The 19717-nt window shown below is 40.9% G+C and overlaps 1 protein-coding gene across 1 annotated transcript in view; it reads right to left on the bottom strand.

Moving 5' to 3' along the window:
- The window catches only part of LOC308663345 (glutamate dehydrogenase 1, mitochondrial-like), a gene marked incomplete at both ends in the record, with an annotated part of 41547 nt that extends 24566 nt beyond the window's left edge, over positions 1–16981 (bottom strand). Inside the window, 5 exons of the mRNA XM_081319687.1 lie at positions 4511–4690; positions 4942–5036; positions 6565–6628; positions 12828–12883; positions 16957–16981. Coding sequence (XP_081175813.1) covers positions 4511–4690; positions 4942–5036; positions 6565–6628; positions 12828–12883; positions 16957–16981 — 420 coding nt within the window. The remainder of the gene's footprint in view (positions 1–4510; positions 4691–4941; positions 5037–6564; positions 6629–12827; positions 12884–16956) is intronic.
- Between the last annotated feature and the right edge of the window lie 2736 nt (positions 16982–19717).

Here is a 19717-nt window from a genome sequence, read left to right as displayed (position 1 = left end):
GCGATCAAACCGGTCAGTCCTAGAGGAGATCAACCCTCACTGCTCTTTAGAAGGCCAGATCCTGAAGTTGAAACTCAAATACTTTGGCCACCTAATGAGAAGGAAGGACTCACTGGAGAAGAGCCTAATGCTGGGAAAGATTGAGGGCAATAGAAGGGGACGACAGAGAATGAGGTGGCTGGATGGAGTCACTGAAGCAGCAGGTGTGAGCTTAAATGGACTCCAGAAGATGGTAGAGGACAGGAAGGCCTGGAGGAATGTTGTCCATGGGGTCGTGATGGGTCAGACACAACTTCGCAACTAACAACGTGACAGTAGGGAAGTCAAGGCGGGATCTGGAGAAAATCCCGCTTAAACGGTATGGTTAAACCAGCAATATTCCTCCTAATAAGAGTCATAATGTCCATTTGAAATTCAGCCAATCCACAAGTGGCAACAATGTGCGGGTAACTGGCACAATTGGTGCGCATCTCAAGGTCTTCTTCAGTTTCATTTCTCTGTAACCATTTCGCTGATAAGGGAGACACATTCCTTTCTCAAGTGGATAGAGGCGGGAGAGGAAAAGTAGAAAGCAAAAGTTATCCCAAGCGAATAATTATTCCCCCTCCCCCCCAATAGAATGGCAGGCCCCAAAACAAGAGCACAAGGAAGACAATAAGAATTTGGGGACCTGACAACAACATACATGGGACATGACTCAATTGTGAGGCAGAGCATAGATTTAATATGAGCCAGCAGTGTGCTGCAGTTGAGATCAGAAAATAACTGAGCATTTCTAGTTTATCCTTGAGAGTTCAGACTGAACCAGAAATATTGACAATACGGTACAAGAAAGATGTTGAAGAAAGAATTCAGAGAAAAGTGGCTAAGATGGTGAAGGGATTGGCTTACAACAGCAATCCTGGCAGGCGCAGATGCTATCCTTATTTGGCAGCATCCTGCAATTACATGATTGATATTTGAGACCTCTGCCAGCTTTCCTGTTGACTTTGCTTGTCAGAAGCTGGCAGTGACTTCCGGTGGCTCCGCGGCGACGGAGACAGCCTTCCCGGGCTGCCCGCGGCTCAGCTATTGTTTTTTCGCCCGAAACAGCGCCGATCAGCTGTTCGGGCGAATTTGAAGCCCCCTCCTCGGGAGAAGAGGAGGGGGCGAGCTCCCAGGTAGGGGTAGAGTTCTCCAGGGCCGCCTGAGCTTATGGCTTGGGCGGCTGAAGGATTGAACTCCCCCGTAGCCTGGGCTGCTCCCAGCTGGCCGGCGCCTCTGCTCCTGATTCTTGGAGCAGAGCCAGGCGTCTGCGACCACCCCTGCCTGAAGGAATGACTATGGATTAAAGGAGCAGGCAGAGCGATACAAGAGGAAAAGGTGATATTTTACTCTCCAGCTTGATGGCCTTTTTTGGATTATAAATATGAAGTGAAAGTGCGTCGCATTTGGTAAAAGATGGCGGCTAAACCACCCCCTAAAACTCTTCGGAGTGCTGGAACTTCTCCTGTGCAACAATCATTACTGCAGGCGCTGCATCCTCCTGATGTATTGACATCAAAGGACTTACAAGATGCTCTTGAAAAACACGCCCAGGTAATTTTGGAATCAATTAATGCTAGATTTGTACAGATGGAGGAGAAATTGGAGAAATTGGAGGAGAGAATGGAGGAGAGGATGGAACAGAAGTTCAGAGTGATGAAGGCAGACATCTTGTCTTCAGTGTGTAAAGTGGCTCGCTGTGTGGAAGAATTGGAGGAAAAGCTAGAAGATCTGACTCAAAAGAATGCTATATTAGAAGCAAAAGTATTGGAGAATGAAGATAAAGTGGAAAAGGAACTGAGTCTTGCTCAATATTACCAGATGCAGTTTGCCATTAGAGTTAGAGGCTTAAAGGAGAATACCAAGGAAGATCTAAAGCAGCTGGTTTCTGAGGCTTTTGAAGAAGTGTTGAAACAGCCAGCATCTGAAATAAAAGGAGGCATGGATAAAGTGTTTCGTGTGAATTCATGGATTGCTAGACAGAGAAAGTTGCCTAGAGATGTGGTGGTATATTTTGCAAAAAGGGAAACTAGAGATGAAGTTATACGAGCTGCTTATGATACTAAAGTTGTGATTGCTAATCAAGAAGTTTTGGTCTTAAAAGAAATTCCTCCAAAGATTTTAAGGAGAAGGAAGGATTTTACATTCCTTGTGCAAGAGCTCAAGCAACGAGATATAAGGTTTAGATGGGAGATCCCAGCTGGGTTGATGGTGACGCACGAAGGTAAAAGGTACCGTCTGGTTACTGTGATGCAAGCGCGTGATTTCTATAATAATGTTTTAAATGCAACGCCATTAACATCTCTGGAAGCTGAAAAGGGATCTGGAGAAGGAGTGCATCAAGAGGTCGAAGGTGGTCAGATAGAAGACAACGGTGTTGGAAGAGATCAAGATACAACTTCGTCGGATGATTCAATAGAACAGAGGGTGACGCGTGCTGCTGCAAAACGAGCTAAGAAGAGAAAATAGCAGGATTTGCAGAAGTCTATGGAATTTCTACGACGTATTCATAGTCAAGTATGGGAGGTGGGAAAAGATTTGGGTGTAGACGCAATATATTTTTTACATGTGGTGGTTTTGTGGAAAGGGTGAGGTTTTTTTGGATTAAAGTTTGGTGGAATATATAGAAGATTTCCAAATGGAGGTTAAAGTTTTGTTCGCAATTTTTTTATTGTTTGGAATAATTATAGATGTGCTGGAAGAGGAACGGCCGATTACAGAAGACTGGACTTTAAAGTTTTCTGATTTGGTTGAGGTGGCGAAGATCTTGGTTAATTTGAAAGATTATTTGTAAGAACGTTATATCATGTAATGGACAAAAAGGGATGGAGTCTATTTAGGACAAGTATAGGTTGAGAAGTATTATATAGTATTTGAATAATTCTTTTTTCCTTTTTTTTCTGTTCTTTTTTTTCTCTTTCTATTTTGGGGTTCTTTTTCCTGTTTTTAATGTATATTTAATATTATTAAGGTTTGTCTTATTCTATATAAGCTAGAAAGTGTTTTTTTTATTTATTTTAGTTTTTTATATATATTTAATATTGCCAAGGTTTGGTTTATCCTATATAAGCTAGAGAGTGATGGATTTTAGAATTTATAGTTGTTAGTACATGGTTGCTTATGTTTGCCTTTCTTTTCTTTTTTTCTTTCTCTTTTTATATATATACCTTGTATTCAGCTCTGGGAAGTCGGGGGGGGGAGGGGGGGAGGCAGGGGGGGGAGGAGGGAGGGAGGGAGGGGGGGAGGTAGGGGGGGAGGAGGGAGGGGGAAGGGGTTTTTTTTAAAGGAAAATTGTATTTTAAAACTTTTCAATAAAAAAAAAAAGAAGCTGGCAGTGAAGATTGCAAATTGCAATTACTTGACTATTCGATGTTGCAACATTGGAATTGCAAGCCAATTATCAAGTACCCAAATTGCAATCACATGACTGCAGGGATGCTGTGATGGTTGCAAGTATTTCTCATTCAGTGCCATTATAAAATTCAATCACTGAATAAGTATGAACACTACTTGTACAGTAGATTCAATCAGTCTGCCTAACCTTAGATCTTCTCAGTGCCTTCCATCCTTCACTCGTTTGTTAATGTCCCAAACCTTTGGCACATCCCTCCCCACTTTCAAGTATCCCAGGTCCCTCCCTCCCTCTCATCACAGCAGATCATTTTCTCTCAGTCTCACTGGTAGGTAGGTAGGTAGGTAGGTAAATAAATAAATAAATAAATGATGATGATGATGATAATAATAATAATAATAATAATAATAATAATAATAATAATAATAATAATAATAATAATAATAGGTAAATAAATAAATAGATAGATCCAATCCTCCCTTTGATATGGAAGTCAATTGGTTGGCCTTGTGCCAGTCATTTTCTCTCTCAGCCCTAGCTTCTATCCAGCAACCTGCACCTGATAAGCATGATAAATAATAGTCCACAACTTTCAATGAAAACATCTTCAGTGGATAAATTTGGGATAGTAACACTATGTCTGTGTGTATGCCCATATAATGAATCTCATCAAAAATGCTGTGATCGTAATAAATAATCTATATGATACTGTACAAAATATGTAGCTATACATAAACAAATTATCTGGAGCAAGGTAAAATATCAAAATCCAAATTTTTACAATATTGTTTTAATAAATACAAGCAAATATCCCAGTTCAATTTGTCCAATTTACCTATGTTACCACTTTTGAGGGCAATAGAAGAAGGGAACGACAGAGAATGAGGTGGCTGGATGGAGTCACTGAAGCAGTAGGCGTGAGCTCAAATGGACTCCAGAAAATGGTAGAGGACAGGAAGGCCTGGAGGAATGTTGTCCATAGGGTCGTGATGGGTCAGACACGACTTCGCAGGTACCAGCAACAACCACTTTTGAAATGCAGCATCAGCCCCAATTTGTAAGGATGGACTTGTTAACAGTAACCTGTAAGAATGAGATTATATCTATCCCACAGCACCTAAATACTATATTTACCTGCAAAACAAATGTTTTCCCAGAGAAACCAGTTTTGAGGCCAATAAGATCCATATATGTTGCATTGTTGATGTAGTTTTCAATTCCATATAGAATTCCACGGCCTGTGGCTGACATGCGCCCATGGATTCCTCCCTGACTTATGGGTTTCCCAGTTACACAGGCATATGAGTTGATATCCTGCAAGTATCAATATGAAACAATATATAACTATACCAACTAAATATTTTCCCAAGGCCAGAAAGCTGAGAACTGTGTCATCTCCTGAAATATGTGTAGTTACCACTTAAAAAGAGAACAAACTTGAAAAAAACATAATACAACCAAACATACAGCTTCTCTTTAAATCAAATCTTCAGAGAAGGAAGCAAGCTGCTAGGTTATTTAGAAAGCAGGCACAACAAGCTTTTTGTCTAAAGAATTAAATTTACCTTGTGTCCAAGTGTACAGGAGTATGTATCAGCAATCCAGGACATCTCCCTTTCTCCTGTGTTTATATCAGGGGCAGCTACATCAATTCCTGGGCCTGCTCATATTAAAAACATATAGAACAGTCAATTTTATGACTGGTCTCTTCTACCACGAATCACAAATGTTGCCAGAATACATCAATCAATTGTGCATATGTGTGTGTACAAACACATGTATAAAATTGAACGTATGTTTAATTTAGACATTTTCTATGCAACCCTATGTATGTTTATTTAACACAGTAGTACTGCGTTTAGTAAATAATGGATGCAGCTGTATTATTTTTCATAAAGGTTGGAAAAAGAGAACTGAACATATGAAATGGACTAACAAATTTTGTATAAAATAGTCTAAATTTATTATCTGCATAAATCTAAAGAAAGAAATGAGTGTGTCAGAAGTCCCATTCAGTTCAAATGAATATATTTTTAGGCGAAAGACTATAGGACTGCACACTTGTTCTTCTTAACTGAGAAGAATTAGAGATAAATAGAATACTTACAAGTCCATCCTTCACCCACTAAAATATTATTCAGTCACATTTATACTTTGTTCAGTAAATATTTCAAACAGTGCTGAAATTTATATTTTTAGTTATTAAGCAGTTGAGTATTGCAATCAATCAGCTAGTGGGCACAAATCTTGATCCCAAATCCTAAGACCTAGAAATACCGTAGTAACAAAACTTTTTCTTTATTAAAAAAAATAATCACTCTAGATATGCTCATCACTGTGATAATCATTATGGAACCAAAAATAAAAAGAGATGCAATTGAAAATAAACTCTGCACCAGAACAGAAAGGAGAAGAAAAATAATAAGCAGGAAGAAAAAGTTCAAATGACTGGAAAAATAGACCCCTTTAAAAACAAGATATGCATATATTTTCATGTTAACCTCTGCAAATGTTTAAGGATAAGATGACCAACAAAACAGCAATAAAGCTACTACATTAAGGGAAGGAGCTGAGGGAATCTTAGTTTTTTTCTTTTTACGGTCCTGTAATCCCTTTATTTGGGATGGAGTCAGGGCGACTGAGTGGAGTCGAGGGTTTACTGGTTGGATGCCCTTCCTTATGCCTAGGCAGAGTTCACAGCAGGTATTTTCTTTGCTCCCTAATAGAGAAACCTCTGCCACTGCTATGATTGAACTCTCAACCTTTCGAGTGGGAGACGAGCATCTTCACTTCTAGGCTGCCATGCTGCCTTTGAGGGGATTTTGGTTAAGGCTCTTAAATTAGGCAACAATGCTGAAAAATACTGGATTTTCTTTAACAATGAAAAATGGATATTAACAAGGAGTAGAATTCTGCAAAATTTGATTCTTTTTCTATCCTAAGTGCTAATTAAAGAATACAATTTTCAGATTTTAATGTCAATTCAAACCAATCTGGTTGCCAGATAATCCGTAAGAGATGGCAGGCATTATTCTAGCTCATGCTTTTATGTGAAACTCAGTCAGGGTGCTGGGTCCTGTCATTCAACATAATAGGAGGACAACAGATTGGAGGATGATCTCTTAACCTCTTATGATATTTGGGCAGCTTGTGAAAGAATCACTTTTTTTTTACAAAAATGAACTCACCTATAAAACCTTTCTTGGCCAATTCCAATGTGAACTTTTTTGTTATTTGCTCCAGTTCATTTTCCTGTGTAAGAATATCAATATTCAGTTATTATTATATGCTTTGTCCCCCTTCATGGATTACTGCCTTGTCGTGGCGAAGGAGCTTGCGTAATTCAATGAAGCTATGAGCTATGCCGTGCAGGGCCACCCAAGATGGACAGGTCATAGCAGAGAGTTCTGACAAAACATGATCCACTGGAGAAGGAAATGGCAACCCACTCCAGTATCTTTGCCATGAAAACCCTATAGACAGTACCAAAAGGCAAAACAATATGACGCTGTAAGATGAGCCCCTCAGGTCGGAAGGTGTCCAATATGCAACTGGGGAAGAACAGAGGGCTAGTACTAGTAGCGCCAGAAAGAATGAAGCGACTGGGCCAAAGCCGAAAGGACGCTCAGCTGTGGATGTATCTGGTGGTGAAAGGAAAGTCCGATGCTATAAAGATTTTTTCTCCATAGGAACCTGGAATGTAAGATCCATGAATCAAGGCAAGCTGGACGTGGTCAAACAAGAGATGACAAGACTAAACATTGACATCTTAGGTATCAGCGAACTAAAATGGACAGGAATGGGTGAATTTAATTCAGATGACCATCAGGTATACTACTGCGGGCAAGAATCCCTCAGAAGAAATGGAGAAGCCTTCATAGTCAATAAAAAAATAGGAAAAGCAATACTGGAATACAATCCTCAAAATGACAATGATCTCAGTTCGAATCCAAGGCAAACCATTCAATATCACAGTAGTCCAAGTCTATGCCCCAACCACCGGTGCTGAAGAGGATGAAATTGACCGGTTCTATGAAGCCCTACAGCACCTTATAGAACTAACACCCAAAAATGATGTCCTTATCATCATGGGGGATTGGAATGCTAAAGTAGGAAGCCAACTGGAATAACAGGCAAGTTTGGCCTTGGAGTACAAAATGAAGCAGGGCACAGGCTGATAGAATTTTGTCAAGAGAATACGATGGTCATAGCAAACACTCTTTTCCAACAACCCAAGAGATGGCTTTACACATGGACATCACCAGACAGTCAACACAGAAATCAGATTGACTATATGCTCTGCAGCCAAAATGGATAAGCTCTATACAGTCAGTAAAAACAAGACCAGGAGCTGACTGTGGCTCAGACCATGAGCTTCTTGTTGCAAAGTTTAGGCTTAAATTAAAGAAAGTAGGGAAAAGCACTAGGCCAGTCAGGTATGAATTAAATCATATCCCTGTTGAATATACAGTAGAGGTGACAAATAGATTTAAGGAATTAGATCTGATAGACAGAGTGCCTGAAGAACTATGGACAGAGGTTCGCAACATTGTACAACAGGTAGCAACCAAAACCATCCCAAAGAAAAAGAAATGCAAGAAAGCAAAATGGCTGTCTTTGGAAGCTTTGCAAATAGCTGAGGAAAGGAGGGAAGCGAAAGGCAAGGGAGAAAAAGAAAGATATGCCCAATTGAATGCAGAATTCCAGAGAATAGCTAGGAGAGATAAGAATGCCTTCTTAAATGAACAATGCAAAGAAATAGAAGAAAACAATAGAATAGGGAGTACCAGAGATCTTTTCAAGAAAATTGGAGAGATGAAGGGAATGTTTCATGCAAAAATGGGCATGATAAAGGACCAAAAATGGCAGGGACCTAACAGAGGCAGAAGAGATTAAGAAGAGGTGGCAAAATTACACAGAAGAACTATACAAGAATGAGCTTAACGTCCCTGATAACCACGATGAGGTGGTCACTGACCTCGAGCCAGACATCCTAGAATGTGAAGTGAAGTGGGCCTTAGAAAAAATGAACAACAACAAAGCTAGTGGAGGTGACAGTATTCCAGCTGAGCTATTCAAAATTTTAAAAGACAGTGCAGTAAAAGTGCTACACTCAATTTGCCAGCAAATTTGGAAAACTCAACAGTGGCCACAGGATTGGAAAAGATCAGTTTACATTCCAGTTCCAAAGAAAGGCAGTGCCAAAGAATGTTCAAACTATCACACCATTGCACTCATTTCACATGCTAGTAAAGTTATGCTTAAAATCCTACAAGCTAGACTCCAGCAGTATGTGGATCGAGAACTACCAGAAGTACAGGTAGGATTTCGAAGAGGCAGAGGAACTAGAGATCAAATTGCCAACATATGCTGGATCATAGAGAAAGCTAGGGAGTTCCAGAAAAACATCTACTTCTGCTTCATTGACTATGCTAAAGCCTTTGATTGTGTGAATCACAACAAACTGTGGCAAGTTCTTAAAGAGATGGGAGTACCAGACCATCTTATCTGTCTCTTGAGAAACCTATATGCGAGTCAAGAAGCAACAGTGAGAACTGGACACGGAACCACTGATTGGTTCAAAATTGGGAAAGGAGTCCAGCAAGGCTGTATACTGTCGGCCTGCCTATTTAACTTACCGTATATACTTGAGTATAAGCCGACTCGAGTATAAGCCGAGACCCCCAATTTCACCCCCAAAAACTGGAAAAAGTTGTTGACTTGAGTATAAGCCGATCCGCCGTTCTGCAAGCCTCTGCCGCCAGCAGAGGCTCGATCCGCCATTTTGCAAGCCTGAATACACAGGAATACCCTGTGTGGCCGCGGCTCTCGGGGAAGCCCTGGCTGTCCGCTTCCTCGCTCCACGCTGCCATTCGGGGCCCGCGCGTTCCCCGGGCAAATCGCGGCGCCCAGCAGGCGAGGAAACACGCCCGCTCCAGTCGCCCCCCCTTCCCTCAGGAGACGCGAAGCAAGTGACCGCCCGGAGCTTACCGAGGACTTGCTTCGGTGCTTCCAGGATCGCACGCACCTCTCCCAAGCCGCCGCCGTCCGGAGACCTGCCGAAGTTTGGGGAGGTTTGGGGAGGTGCGCGCGCACCTCCCCAAACCTCCCCAAACTTCGGCAGGTCTCCGGACGGCGGTGGCTTGGGAGAGGTGCGCGCGATCCCGGAAGCACCAAAGCCTCGGCCGCGCACAAGTCCTCGGTAAGTTTTTTTGTTGACTGGAGTATAAGCCGAAGTGGAATTTTTCAGCCCAAAAAGTGGGCTGAAAAATTTGGCTTATACTCAAGTATATACGGTATGTGCAGAGCACATCATGAGAAAGGTAGGGCTAGATGAATCAAAAGTTGGAATTAACATTGCCGGGAGAAATATTAACAACCTAAGATATGCAGATGATACCACTCTAATGGCAGAAAGTGAAGAAGAACTAAAGAGCCTCTTGTTGCGGGTGAAGGAGAGTGCAAAAGTTGGATTGAAACTTAACATTAAGAAAACCAAGATCATGGCATCCGGCCCTCTCAATTCCTGGCAAATAAATGGGGAAGAAATGGAGGTAGTGACAGATTTTATTTTCCTGGGCTCCAAGATCACTGCAGATGGGGACTGCAGCCAAGAAATTAAAAGACGCTTGCTCCTGGGGAGGAAAGCAATGGCAAATCTAGACAGCACACTAAAAAGCAGACATCACCCTGTCAACAAAAGTGCATATAGTCAAGGATATGGTCTTCCCAGTTGCAATGTATGGCAGTGAAAGTTGGACCGTAAGAAAGGCTGAGCGCCAAAGAATCGACGCCTTTGAACTATGGTGCTGGAGAAGACTCCTGCGACTCCCTTGGACTGCAAGGCAATCAAACCGGTCAGTCCTAGAGATCAACCCTGACTGCTCTTTAGAAGGCCAGATCCTGAGGTGGCTGGATGGAGTCACTGAAGCAGTAGGCGTGAGCTTAAATGGACTCCAGAAGATGGTAGAGGACAGGAAGGCCTGGAGGAACATTGTCCATGGGGTCGCGATGGGTCGGACACGACTTCGCAGCTAACAACAACATAGGCTCTATCAGGGATGCCAAAAGAGTAATTGTGACAAAAGCCTGACATCTACATTTTTTTGAGGAATAAGCTGCATCCTGGCAAGACAAAAGTCTTTCAGCATCACTACTTTGCTTTAACAGGTAATTCTTTTAAAATTCCTTTTATGTACTGTAAAGAAAAAATATAAATCCAGCTCAAAGGATTTGGGGTGTGTGTGTTTAAGGAGCACACTATTGTGTTGGTTTGCCTCTTTCGTTCAGGGTCCCTTCCAGTTGATATTGATTAGGAGAGGTTCCACTATTGGCCCATAGTATGTGGGGTGCCACAGGGTTTAGTATTTTCTCCAAGGTGCTCATTCATTGCCATGGAATGAGGTAATCATATATCTGTAACCCTGGAGATTTATGTGATGCTGTGAATATCTTATCCCAGTGTCTGGAAGCCAAGAGGGTCTGGATGGGGAACAACAGGTTTCAGTTAAACCCTGGTAAGATTGAGTGGCTTTAGGTAGTGGGGTCCACCGGTTTCAAAACTTCACCATCTTTGGTGCTGGATAGGGTTGCACTAACCTCCCAACAGTCATCATCCTAGGCTAACGACTCCAGCTCAAGGAGCAGGTGGCAGTTATGGTTAGGAGGGCCTTTGTGCAGCTTCATCTGGTGTTCCACTTGTACCCATTCCTGGATTGACAGGTCCTATTTACAGTCATTCATGCTCTGGTCACCTCCAGATTGGACTACTACATGTGGCTGCCCTTGAAGCGTATCCACAAACTTCAGTGGCATAAAATGCAGTGGTGTGAGCAGTTATATGCACTCTTAGACCAGCATGTGTTACAACTCTGCCTGCAAGCTGCACTGGTTGCGAGTTTCTTCTGGGTCCGATTTAAGGTACTGGTTTTACACTTTAAAGCCCTTCATGACATGAGACTGGATTATCTAAGGGTCCACCTCTCTATGGTTACATCAGCCACTAGATCTGGCAGAGTAGGAATGTTGTAGGTACCACTGGCCAGGGACTTTCATTTGGTTCATCTCAGGAAAACAAGCCTTTTCTGTCGTGGCACCCACTTTATGGAACATTCTTCTCTCTGAAATTAGACTAGCATCTTCCCTTTTGTATTCCAACGTAAGTATTGCTTATGTTGTCAGGTCTGAGGCTCCAAGGCAACCTGCTCAGATGGCTCCATCGTAGTGTCCATTTTTATCCTCTTCTGCGATGGATATTTTTGCTTTTTTATTATTTTGCTAATAATTTATTAATAAGGGTTTTTATATAATGCAAGTAGAAAAATAGGGACCACTACGGTGGGAAGGTAACAGCGTTCCGTGCGCCTTTGGCGTCTAGTCATGCCGGCCACATGACCACGGAGACGTCCTCGGACAAGCGCTGGCTCTTCGGCTTTGAAACGGAGATGAGCACCGGCCCCTAGAGTCGGAAACGACTAGCACGCATGTGCGGGGGAACCTTTACCTTTTACCTTATATAGTACATATTTTTGTACATGTTTTTATTTATTGTTCATATTAATTATTGTTTGCCACCCAGGGTCACCTTTGGTGGGATGGGCGGCTATAGAAATCTGTTGATAAATAAGTAAGATTCTAAAGGATTCAGTTGTTCTTAGGTTGTTTTACAAATTCATATTTGGTCTTCCCCATTTCACTTTTACAGTGATTCACTATCCATTGTCTGATATGGGTATATATTAATTCAAATTTTGCCACACACAAATTCATCCTCAAAGTTACAGTATGTCATGAGACTTAAGGGTGGGGGCCTGGTAAGCTCATGTCCTGCTGGCCGCAGATCTGTATTTACAAGGAAATTTGTGGCTGGACTGATGAAAATTCTCAGGAGCAGAGTTCATTGAGATAACCCACAAAACCCCAGATAGCTGCTCTTTTTGAGCAGACTGCAAGAACTGTTGTTTTGCAAATCGCTTTTGAGTTGAGTTATGGCAATTGAGGGAGACCATCAAACTCATTCATAAAGCAGACTTTTAAGGACACAAAACTCAGTTAAGCTTTATTTGTTTAAGGTTGAAATAGAAAATTAGATATAACTGGTTTCCCTTTCCGGACTTTGTTAACAACGAATGAATGACAAGGCCTTTGAATTTTGTTTTCTAGTTAAGAGATAAGTCATGGGGTGAAGATAAAATATATTGTATTAAAGAGTTAGTGATAAGCTATTGAAATTGTTTTTAATTGCTGGGATGAAGGGGTGACTTGCTTTTTTTCCCCTTTCTACTTTTTTTCTTTTTTGTCTTTTTCTTTTTCATAACTCTATATTTTTGTAGTTTGTATAAGTTGTTATTTTCTACTTGTAATTCTCAATAAAGTTATCTAAAACATTTTTTTAAAATGAGCATGTCATCATGTCCTGTTCTTTTCATTCCAGGGAAGAACCTATACTTACTGAATAATTCCTTGGCTCAATAGTCACACCAGCCTTTGACCCACCAAAAGGAACATCTGAAATACACCATTACCAACAAATTAGCATCTTATATTTTTATTTCTTATCCAGCCACAGAAATGTAACAGGACAGCAACTTTTAAGAACTGTTGAGAGAGTACTGCCTTATAATTCAAAGTTTTTCTTTACTTGGAAAATAGCAAGTAAAAATAACATGTTAAAATACATTCATGATGAATATATCATAAGAAGAAAATACAGATTTAATGATTTTCTTGCTCAGTATACTATATCAATACAGTGAAGCAATGCACGTGTTCTCTTTTAAATTTCAAGTCTCTTGATTTAATTGGTATTTCATTAACCAACACTGGCTACCAAGATTCTTCTTAATGACGATGTAGCATGATCAATTAGCAGCAATGCCCATTTCCTAATTTGCTTAAATACAGTGCTAACTCTGAAAACATATCATCCACATTTCAGAATTTGCTATTTATTAAGTAATTTTTGGTGTTGGGGAGGGGGCATCGCATGGTGATAGAGTATGATTTGAATTAAGGCAATTTTGGGTTCAACATCTGGCATTTTCAGTTAAGTGGTGTAGCGCCACCCTTGTAGGGACCGCTTAAGTCCGGACCCTCCCGACCTGCCCTCCAAGTGGCCACCAGCCCAAAGAAGTCTTTCACGTTGGTACCTCCGCCTAACAGGGTACTTAACACGGTGGTATTCAGTCACGACTGGCAGCCACACACATGGGGCGATGATGGTCTTTGATGACAACAACTTGCCTAGAATGATGGTAACCAATCTCTGGCACTGGCAGAGGCCTCCCTTGTCCATTCTCCTCGCCCCTCTCTGACCTCACTCCATGTAATCCCTTATCTCTCCCAGCTGATCCGATAAAGAAAAAACCCCTTCCCTAACTCTCCCTCTGTCTAACTTATTCCAATGAGGGAAAGGAATTAAAACTCCCCAAACTACCCTCTCTCCCTCTTGTCTGGCCTGCCTGCAAACAAGAGAAACAATAAAACTTCACCTTCCCCCCCCTCTCAAACAGCTCCAACCAGCCACTCTCACCCTCACCCTCTCTCTTTCTCTCTGGCCTGCTACAAGCAAACAGCTCCATCTATAATTAGATCTCAACTTACAACTGTCAATGAACCTGGAATTATGAGTGTAAATGATTGCAGTTCTTAAATAGATCACTACATTAGTGGACCCAAATTTATGACATATTTTGTGGTGATCATTAATCAAACATGGTGATTGTTAAGTGAATTTATTATACTTAATGGGCATTTTTGGGAGGAAACCAGAAGTATATGCTATAAACTGGCAAAAAAAGTTTAAAAATGTGATTATGTTTACAGGACACTGCAAACAGCAGTAAAGGTGAGCCAGTTGCTAAGTGCTCAAAATGCAATTACGTGACTGCAGTATGTGTTTGTCTATGTGCGTGTGCAGTTGTCATAACTTCAAAAGTGGGTTGTAAGTACTATATGGGGCATCTGTCACAACTCTGGTCTCTAAGCAATTGGTCTTAAGTTGAGAACAACCTTTATACTGACTCAATTCATATAACATAGTGAACCTCAAAATAGTCAACCTAACACAATGTATTAACTCAATTATTACATTATTTTCTCATTATCCCAACTCAAATATGGCATCTCCATTATGCAGTTATACAGCAAACTTTTTTAAATTTTCTATTCTCAATTTTTTTTTCACCAGACCAATAGAATACCTGTTATTCAACTATTATTCTATTCATATATATATTCTACTTAAAAATGTGACATGTTCTTTAAGTTACAACTGCTAGCAACATCATGATCATATTTGTGTAGTTTCACTGCAGCAGTATGGAAGTGATTTACTTCTGCTTTCTTCCAGTTTTTTTCCCCATTAATATAAACTACAGCTCTGGAACTTTTTGGTAGTTTCTCACCCAGATTTGACTCTACTTAATTATTCGGAGATCCATAATCAGTTTAATGTTGCTCCCTAGTTGGGTTACCCTTATACACGTTTGTTAACACCCTCAAAAAACAAATAGTAGATCATTTAAACATGACTTTCCTTTAGGGAAGCATGCCGAATACCCCTGAGCAAGGCCTCTCCAAATGATCATTTCTGTTGTTCTTAGTTGCGAAGTTGTATCCGACCCATCGCGACCCCATGGACAATGTTCCTCCAGGCCTTCCTGTCCTCTACCATATTCTGGAGTCCATTTAAGCTCACGCCTACTGCTTCAGTGACTCCATCCAACCACCTCATTCTCTGTCGTCTCCTTCTTCTATTGCCCTCAATCTTTCCCAGCATTAGGCTCTTCTCCAGTGAGTCCTTCCTTCTCATTAGCTGGCCAAAATATTTGAGTTTCAACTTCAGGATCTGGCCTTCTAAGGAGCAGTCAGGGTTGATCTCCTCTAGGACTGACCGGTTTGAACGCCTTGCAGTCCAAGGGAGTTGCAGGAGTCTTCTCCAGCACCATAGTTCAAAGGCCTCGATTCTTTGGTGCTCAGCCTTTCTTATGGTCCAACTTTCACAACCATACATTGCAACTGGGAAAACCATGGCCTTGACTATACGCACTTTTTTTGGCAGGGTGATGACTCTGCTTTTTAGTGTACTGTATAGATTTGCCATATTTTTCCTCCCCAGGAGCGTTGGTTGCAGTCCCCATCTGCGGTGATCTTGGCGCCCAGGGAAATAAAATCTGTCACTACCTCCATTTCTTCCCCATCTATTTGCCAGGAATTGACAGGGCCAGATGCCAAGATCTTGGGTTTCGAGCCCAGTTTTGCACTCTCCTTCTTCACCCGCAACAAGAGGCTCTTTAGTTCTTCACTTTCTGCCGTTAAGAGTGGTATCATCTGCATATTTTATCTACAAGTAATAGCAGTTTCAGTTTCCATTATCTTCCTGGGAATGATGTTAAGGTATAGACCTATAATTTCCTGAATCTCTCTGCAAGCCCTTTCTAAAAATTGAGTTACGTTGGCCAATCCTCAACTATACAGGACAAATATAGATAGGTTGCATATTTTAGTTAGATCTACAATCTCAACTTTAAGCTCAACTCTTGGGTGAATTTCATCAGGGTCCAGTAATTTGTTGATGGTCAATCTTTCAGTATAGCCTGGCATATTGCTTCTACTATCTCTGTATGGCTAAAACAGAACAGGAGCTCAGGCTCAGGGAACTGCCCAACTTTTCTCCTGTGAAGATGAAAGTAAAAAAATTGTTCAGTTTCTCTATCTCAAAGGTGCTTTTTCCAAAAGACAACTAGATGTCCTTGCTTTTTTTTCTTTGAAAACATTTTGCTTCTTATCCAAGAAGGTCCTCAGTAATGAACTGAAGAAGCTTCTTGTATGTGAAGCTAAACGTTTTCAAAGAAAAAAAAAAACAAATCAAGGATATCTAGTTGCCTTTTGGAAAAAGTATTTTTGGGACAACCATGACCTGAATGATTGAGAATCTCCATAAACATTCAGCTTCTCTACAATTTGCTTTTCTCCTTTTAGCATTCTCTTTCACCCCTTCATCCAAAGGACCCATGGCCTCCCTGGCTGGCTTGCCACTTCTGTGAAGAATCTTATTATCTAATATTGATTGATTGATTGATGGGACTTATATCCCGCCCTATCTCCCGAAGGACTCAGGGCGGCTAACAACAACAAAATTAAAGGTCTCTGTACAATAAATTAAAATTAAAAATTAAAATAAATTAAAGATTAGGGTTAAAAATTGTAAACATAATTAAAATCCCTGTCAGTCCAGGTCAGCCAGGTGGAAAAGGAGTGTTTTGAGGTCGCGGCGAAAGGACTGGAGATCTTGGGCCATCCGAGGCTCAGGGGGGAGCTGGTTCCACAGGGCTGGCGCTCCCACAGAGAAGGCTCTTCCCCTGGGGGTCGCCAGCCGACATTGTCTAGCCGACGGTACCCTGAGGAGGCCTTCTCTGTGTGAGCGTACTGGGCGATGGGAATATGCATTTTTTTGAAGGCAGAAGATAGGCGTATACACAATAATTTCTGTGAATCTCATCATTATGAAATTTTCAACATACTGACTTCCAGGTCTGTTCTGCCTATCTTTGATATTTACTCATATAGTGCTAACATACCTACTACTGCACACTTGTATGTCATCAAAGCAGCCAAAGCTTTTACTTCATCAGCACTAACTGATTTGCTATATCGAATCCCTGGAGAAAGAGAAACAAATATATATCAATGTATATGGAACATATATATCCACTGAAAACACACTTTACTATTTTTGTGAACTCTGGTAATAAGTGTTTGAGAAAGCTACACAATATGTATCAAAGACTCTTTTATAAGGCTTTTATATAGATCCTTTATTTGCACACAAAATTTCCTGTCTAGAGTTGTGTTAGCCTGATGTATTTTGTTTCTTAATTTCCACATTTTGTTAATGAGAGGAAAAGTTATATACTGGTAGATAATTGGGGAAAAGAGGGAAGATGAACTACTCAGCTTGAATTATACTTTGATATATATCTTTAGTAAACTCTATTAGCCACTTGTGAAAAGTATATTCACATCATGATAAACACTTTACAAGCCAACCTATGATTGGATGTATTTGCCATTGCTTTAGACCAAGACCAGTAGGAAAGACTATGTTATGTATTTTCCAATTTCCTCCAAAATACCTAAGGGTTTTCCATGACTTCCAAATGTTTAAATTTTAAAAACATAACTGTCAACTTTTCTAAAACAATTCATAATTTTAGGACCGTATTTTTAAAAAATCTATTTATAATATTAAGTGTTTTAAAAACAATCTAGATAATACTCTTTGATACTCTTCCATCTCTTTGATGGAAACTAATCAAAGAGAGAAGCAACCTAGAACTAAGGAGAAATTTCCTGACAGAACAATTAATCAATGGAACAACCTGCCTCCAGAAGTTGTGAAGTTCCAACACTGGAAGTTTTTAAGAAGAGACTGGACAATCATTTGTCTGAAATGGTATAGGGTTTCCTGCCTGAGCAGGGGGTTAGACTAGAAGACCTCTAAGGTCACTTCCAACATCATCATCATTATTATTCACTAAAAATGGAACATCATTACTAATGGTTAAAAAAGAAAAAAAATCAGTTGAGCAGACAACAGTACCATTTTATTAAACTAGATGGCAGCATTAATGAATGGAAAGTAGCAAAGTTCATGCCATTTTTCAAAGGAGTTCTATTTTTAATACCAGAAAAAATCCACTGTTTGTATTTAGACCTATCAGATTTCAGCTGCAAAAATCTGGACCACTAGACTATAGTAAAAAGTTAGTCAACCTTTTTTTGGCTGCTTACCAAATGATAAATAAAAGCTTAGTTGAGATAATCTGGATTTTTACACCCCACATCTATCAGATTTATTTTGCTAGAAAGCAAGCAGTTTACATACTGCTTAATAACTCTGAACACTAGGCTTCCTTAAACAGCAGGGATTGGTAACTACAACTTAACAGATCTTAAAATAGCCAGATATCTACTTCTGTGTCATCTTGCAACTACCGGTACTTCCAACCTTTGTTTATAAACCTTTTTCCTTCTTTCCATAAAACACAAGTTCACTACTGATAGTCACATAGTACAGATTGTCAGATTTTAATCTGTTTTTGTTTGGTTTTTCCAGATGGGTATGTTTATTTTTAACAAATTCTAAAGATATAATCAATTAATATATTAAACACCAATTTATTTTGAAATTTGTATCTGAAGTCCTTCATCTGCCAAGCAGACAACTTAAGTAACTTTTAACGCATCTAATCCTATGCACAGATTTGCACAAGAATGAACCCTAAACTAGTGTCCATTATATTTTAAATTCATTGTGTGAATCCATAATTACCTTGTGGTGGTGAATATCACATAGACCAATATGCAAACCAGAGTTCAGTCAATCAGAACTAAGTCCATCCAACACAACCAATAAAACGGTATATTTTACTCAATACGTTGGAATATCTTCCAGGCCAGTTGCTACTTTAGAATATCTACATTTGCTGTGAAAGCGCAATTAACTTCGTTTTTATCGTTTGCTTAAATTTACCATACAAGAGGTGCTCTTCAGGCTCACCTCCTTTGCAGGGCAAACGGTGCTGGCTGTGTTGGGCACGACAGCCCTTGATCACCTCCCAACAGCCACTGTCTCTACGAATCGGGAAGGCCACCTCCAGGACGTGGCCGCAGCACCGGATTGCGTCGAGGACCCCGCGAACCCGCAGCACTCGTTCATTCTCATCCTTGGGAGTGCGAAGCCGCTTCACGAGTTCCTTTTCAATCACACGCTCCGCCCGGTCGCAGTAGTTTTCGACTATGCCCAGAAAGCTGGGTTCTCCCTCAGCCCCCTTTGCGTGCTTCCAACGGCCGGGCACGAGCGCTTTCCCGCCACTTCTGCCTAGAACGTCCCCTACGGGTGGTTCTAGTTCCCATGGAAACAAGGCCTGGTATTTCTGAAGCCCTGTCGAACGCCGGAGCCCCCCTCGGGGCTGCCACGAATAATCCCGCCCAAAGGCCGTTTCTCGCAGCCGACCCCACGCCTTCAGCAACCACCGCATCGGACGCGTGAGAACGGAGGGCACTGCCTTTTTTTATTAGGCAGAACAAGGTCAAATTTTACTCGGCTCTGTCGCGCAGAACAAAAGGTGAGGCGAAGCGAACGAGCTAAATTGAATAGGGAATGTCGAATGGGGAAATTTTGATTGGACAGGAGACCATCCAATGGGAAAAAAGGGCGGGAAAAAAGGGCCTTGGTTGTGGGGATAAAAGCAAGAGAGCAGGAAGAAGGTAAACTGTATGGCTAACGGAGAGTAGACGGCGGGAGAGAGTAGACCTAGCGCGGTGTTTTTTAAACTT

This window comes from Vipera berus (genome assembly GCF_964194415.1).
Source record: "Vipera berus genome assembly, chromosome: 2".
NCBI classification, from domain to species: Eukaryota; Metazoa; Chordata; class Lepidosauria; order Squamata; family Viperidae; genus Vipera; species Vipera berus.
The sequence above is the reverse complement of the archived record's forward strand: the minus strand, read 5'-3'. Positions and strand labels throughout refer to the sequence as shown.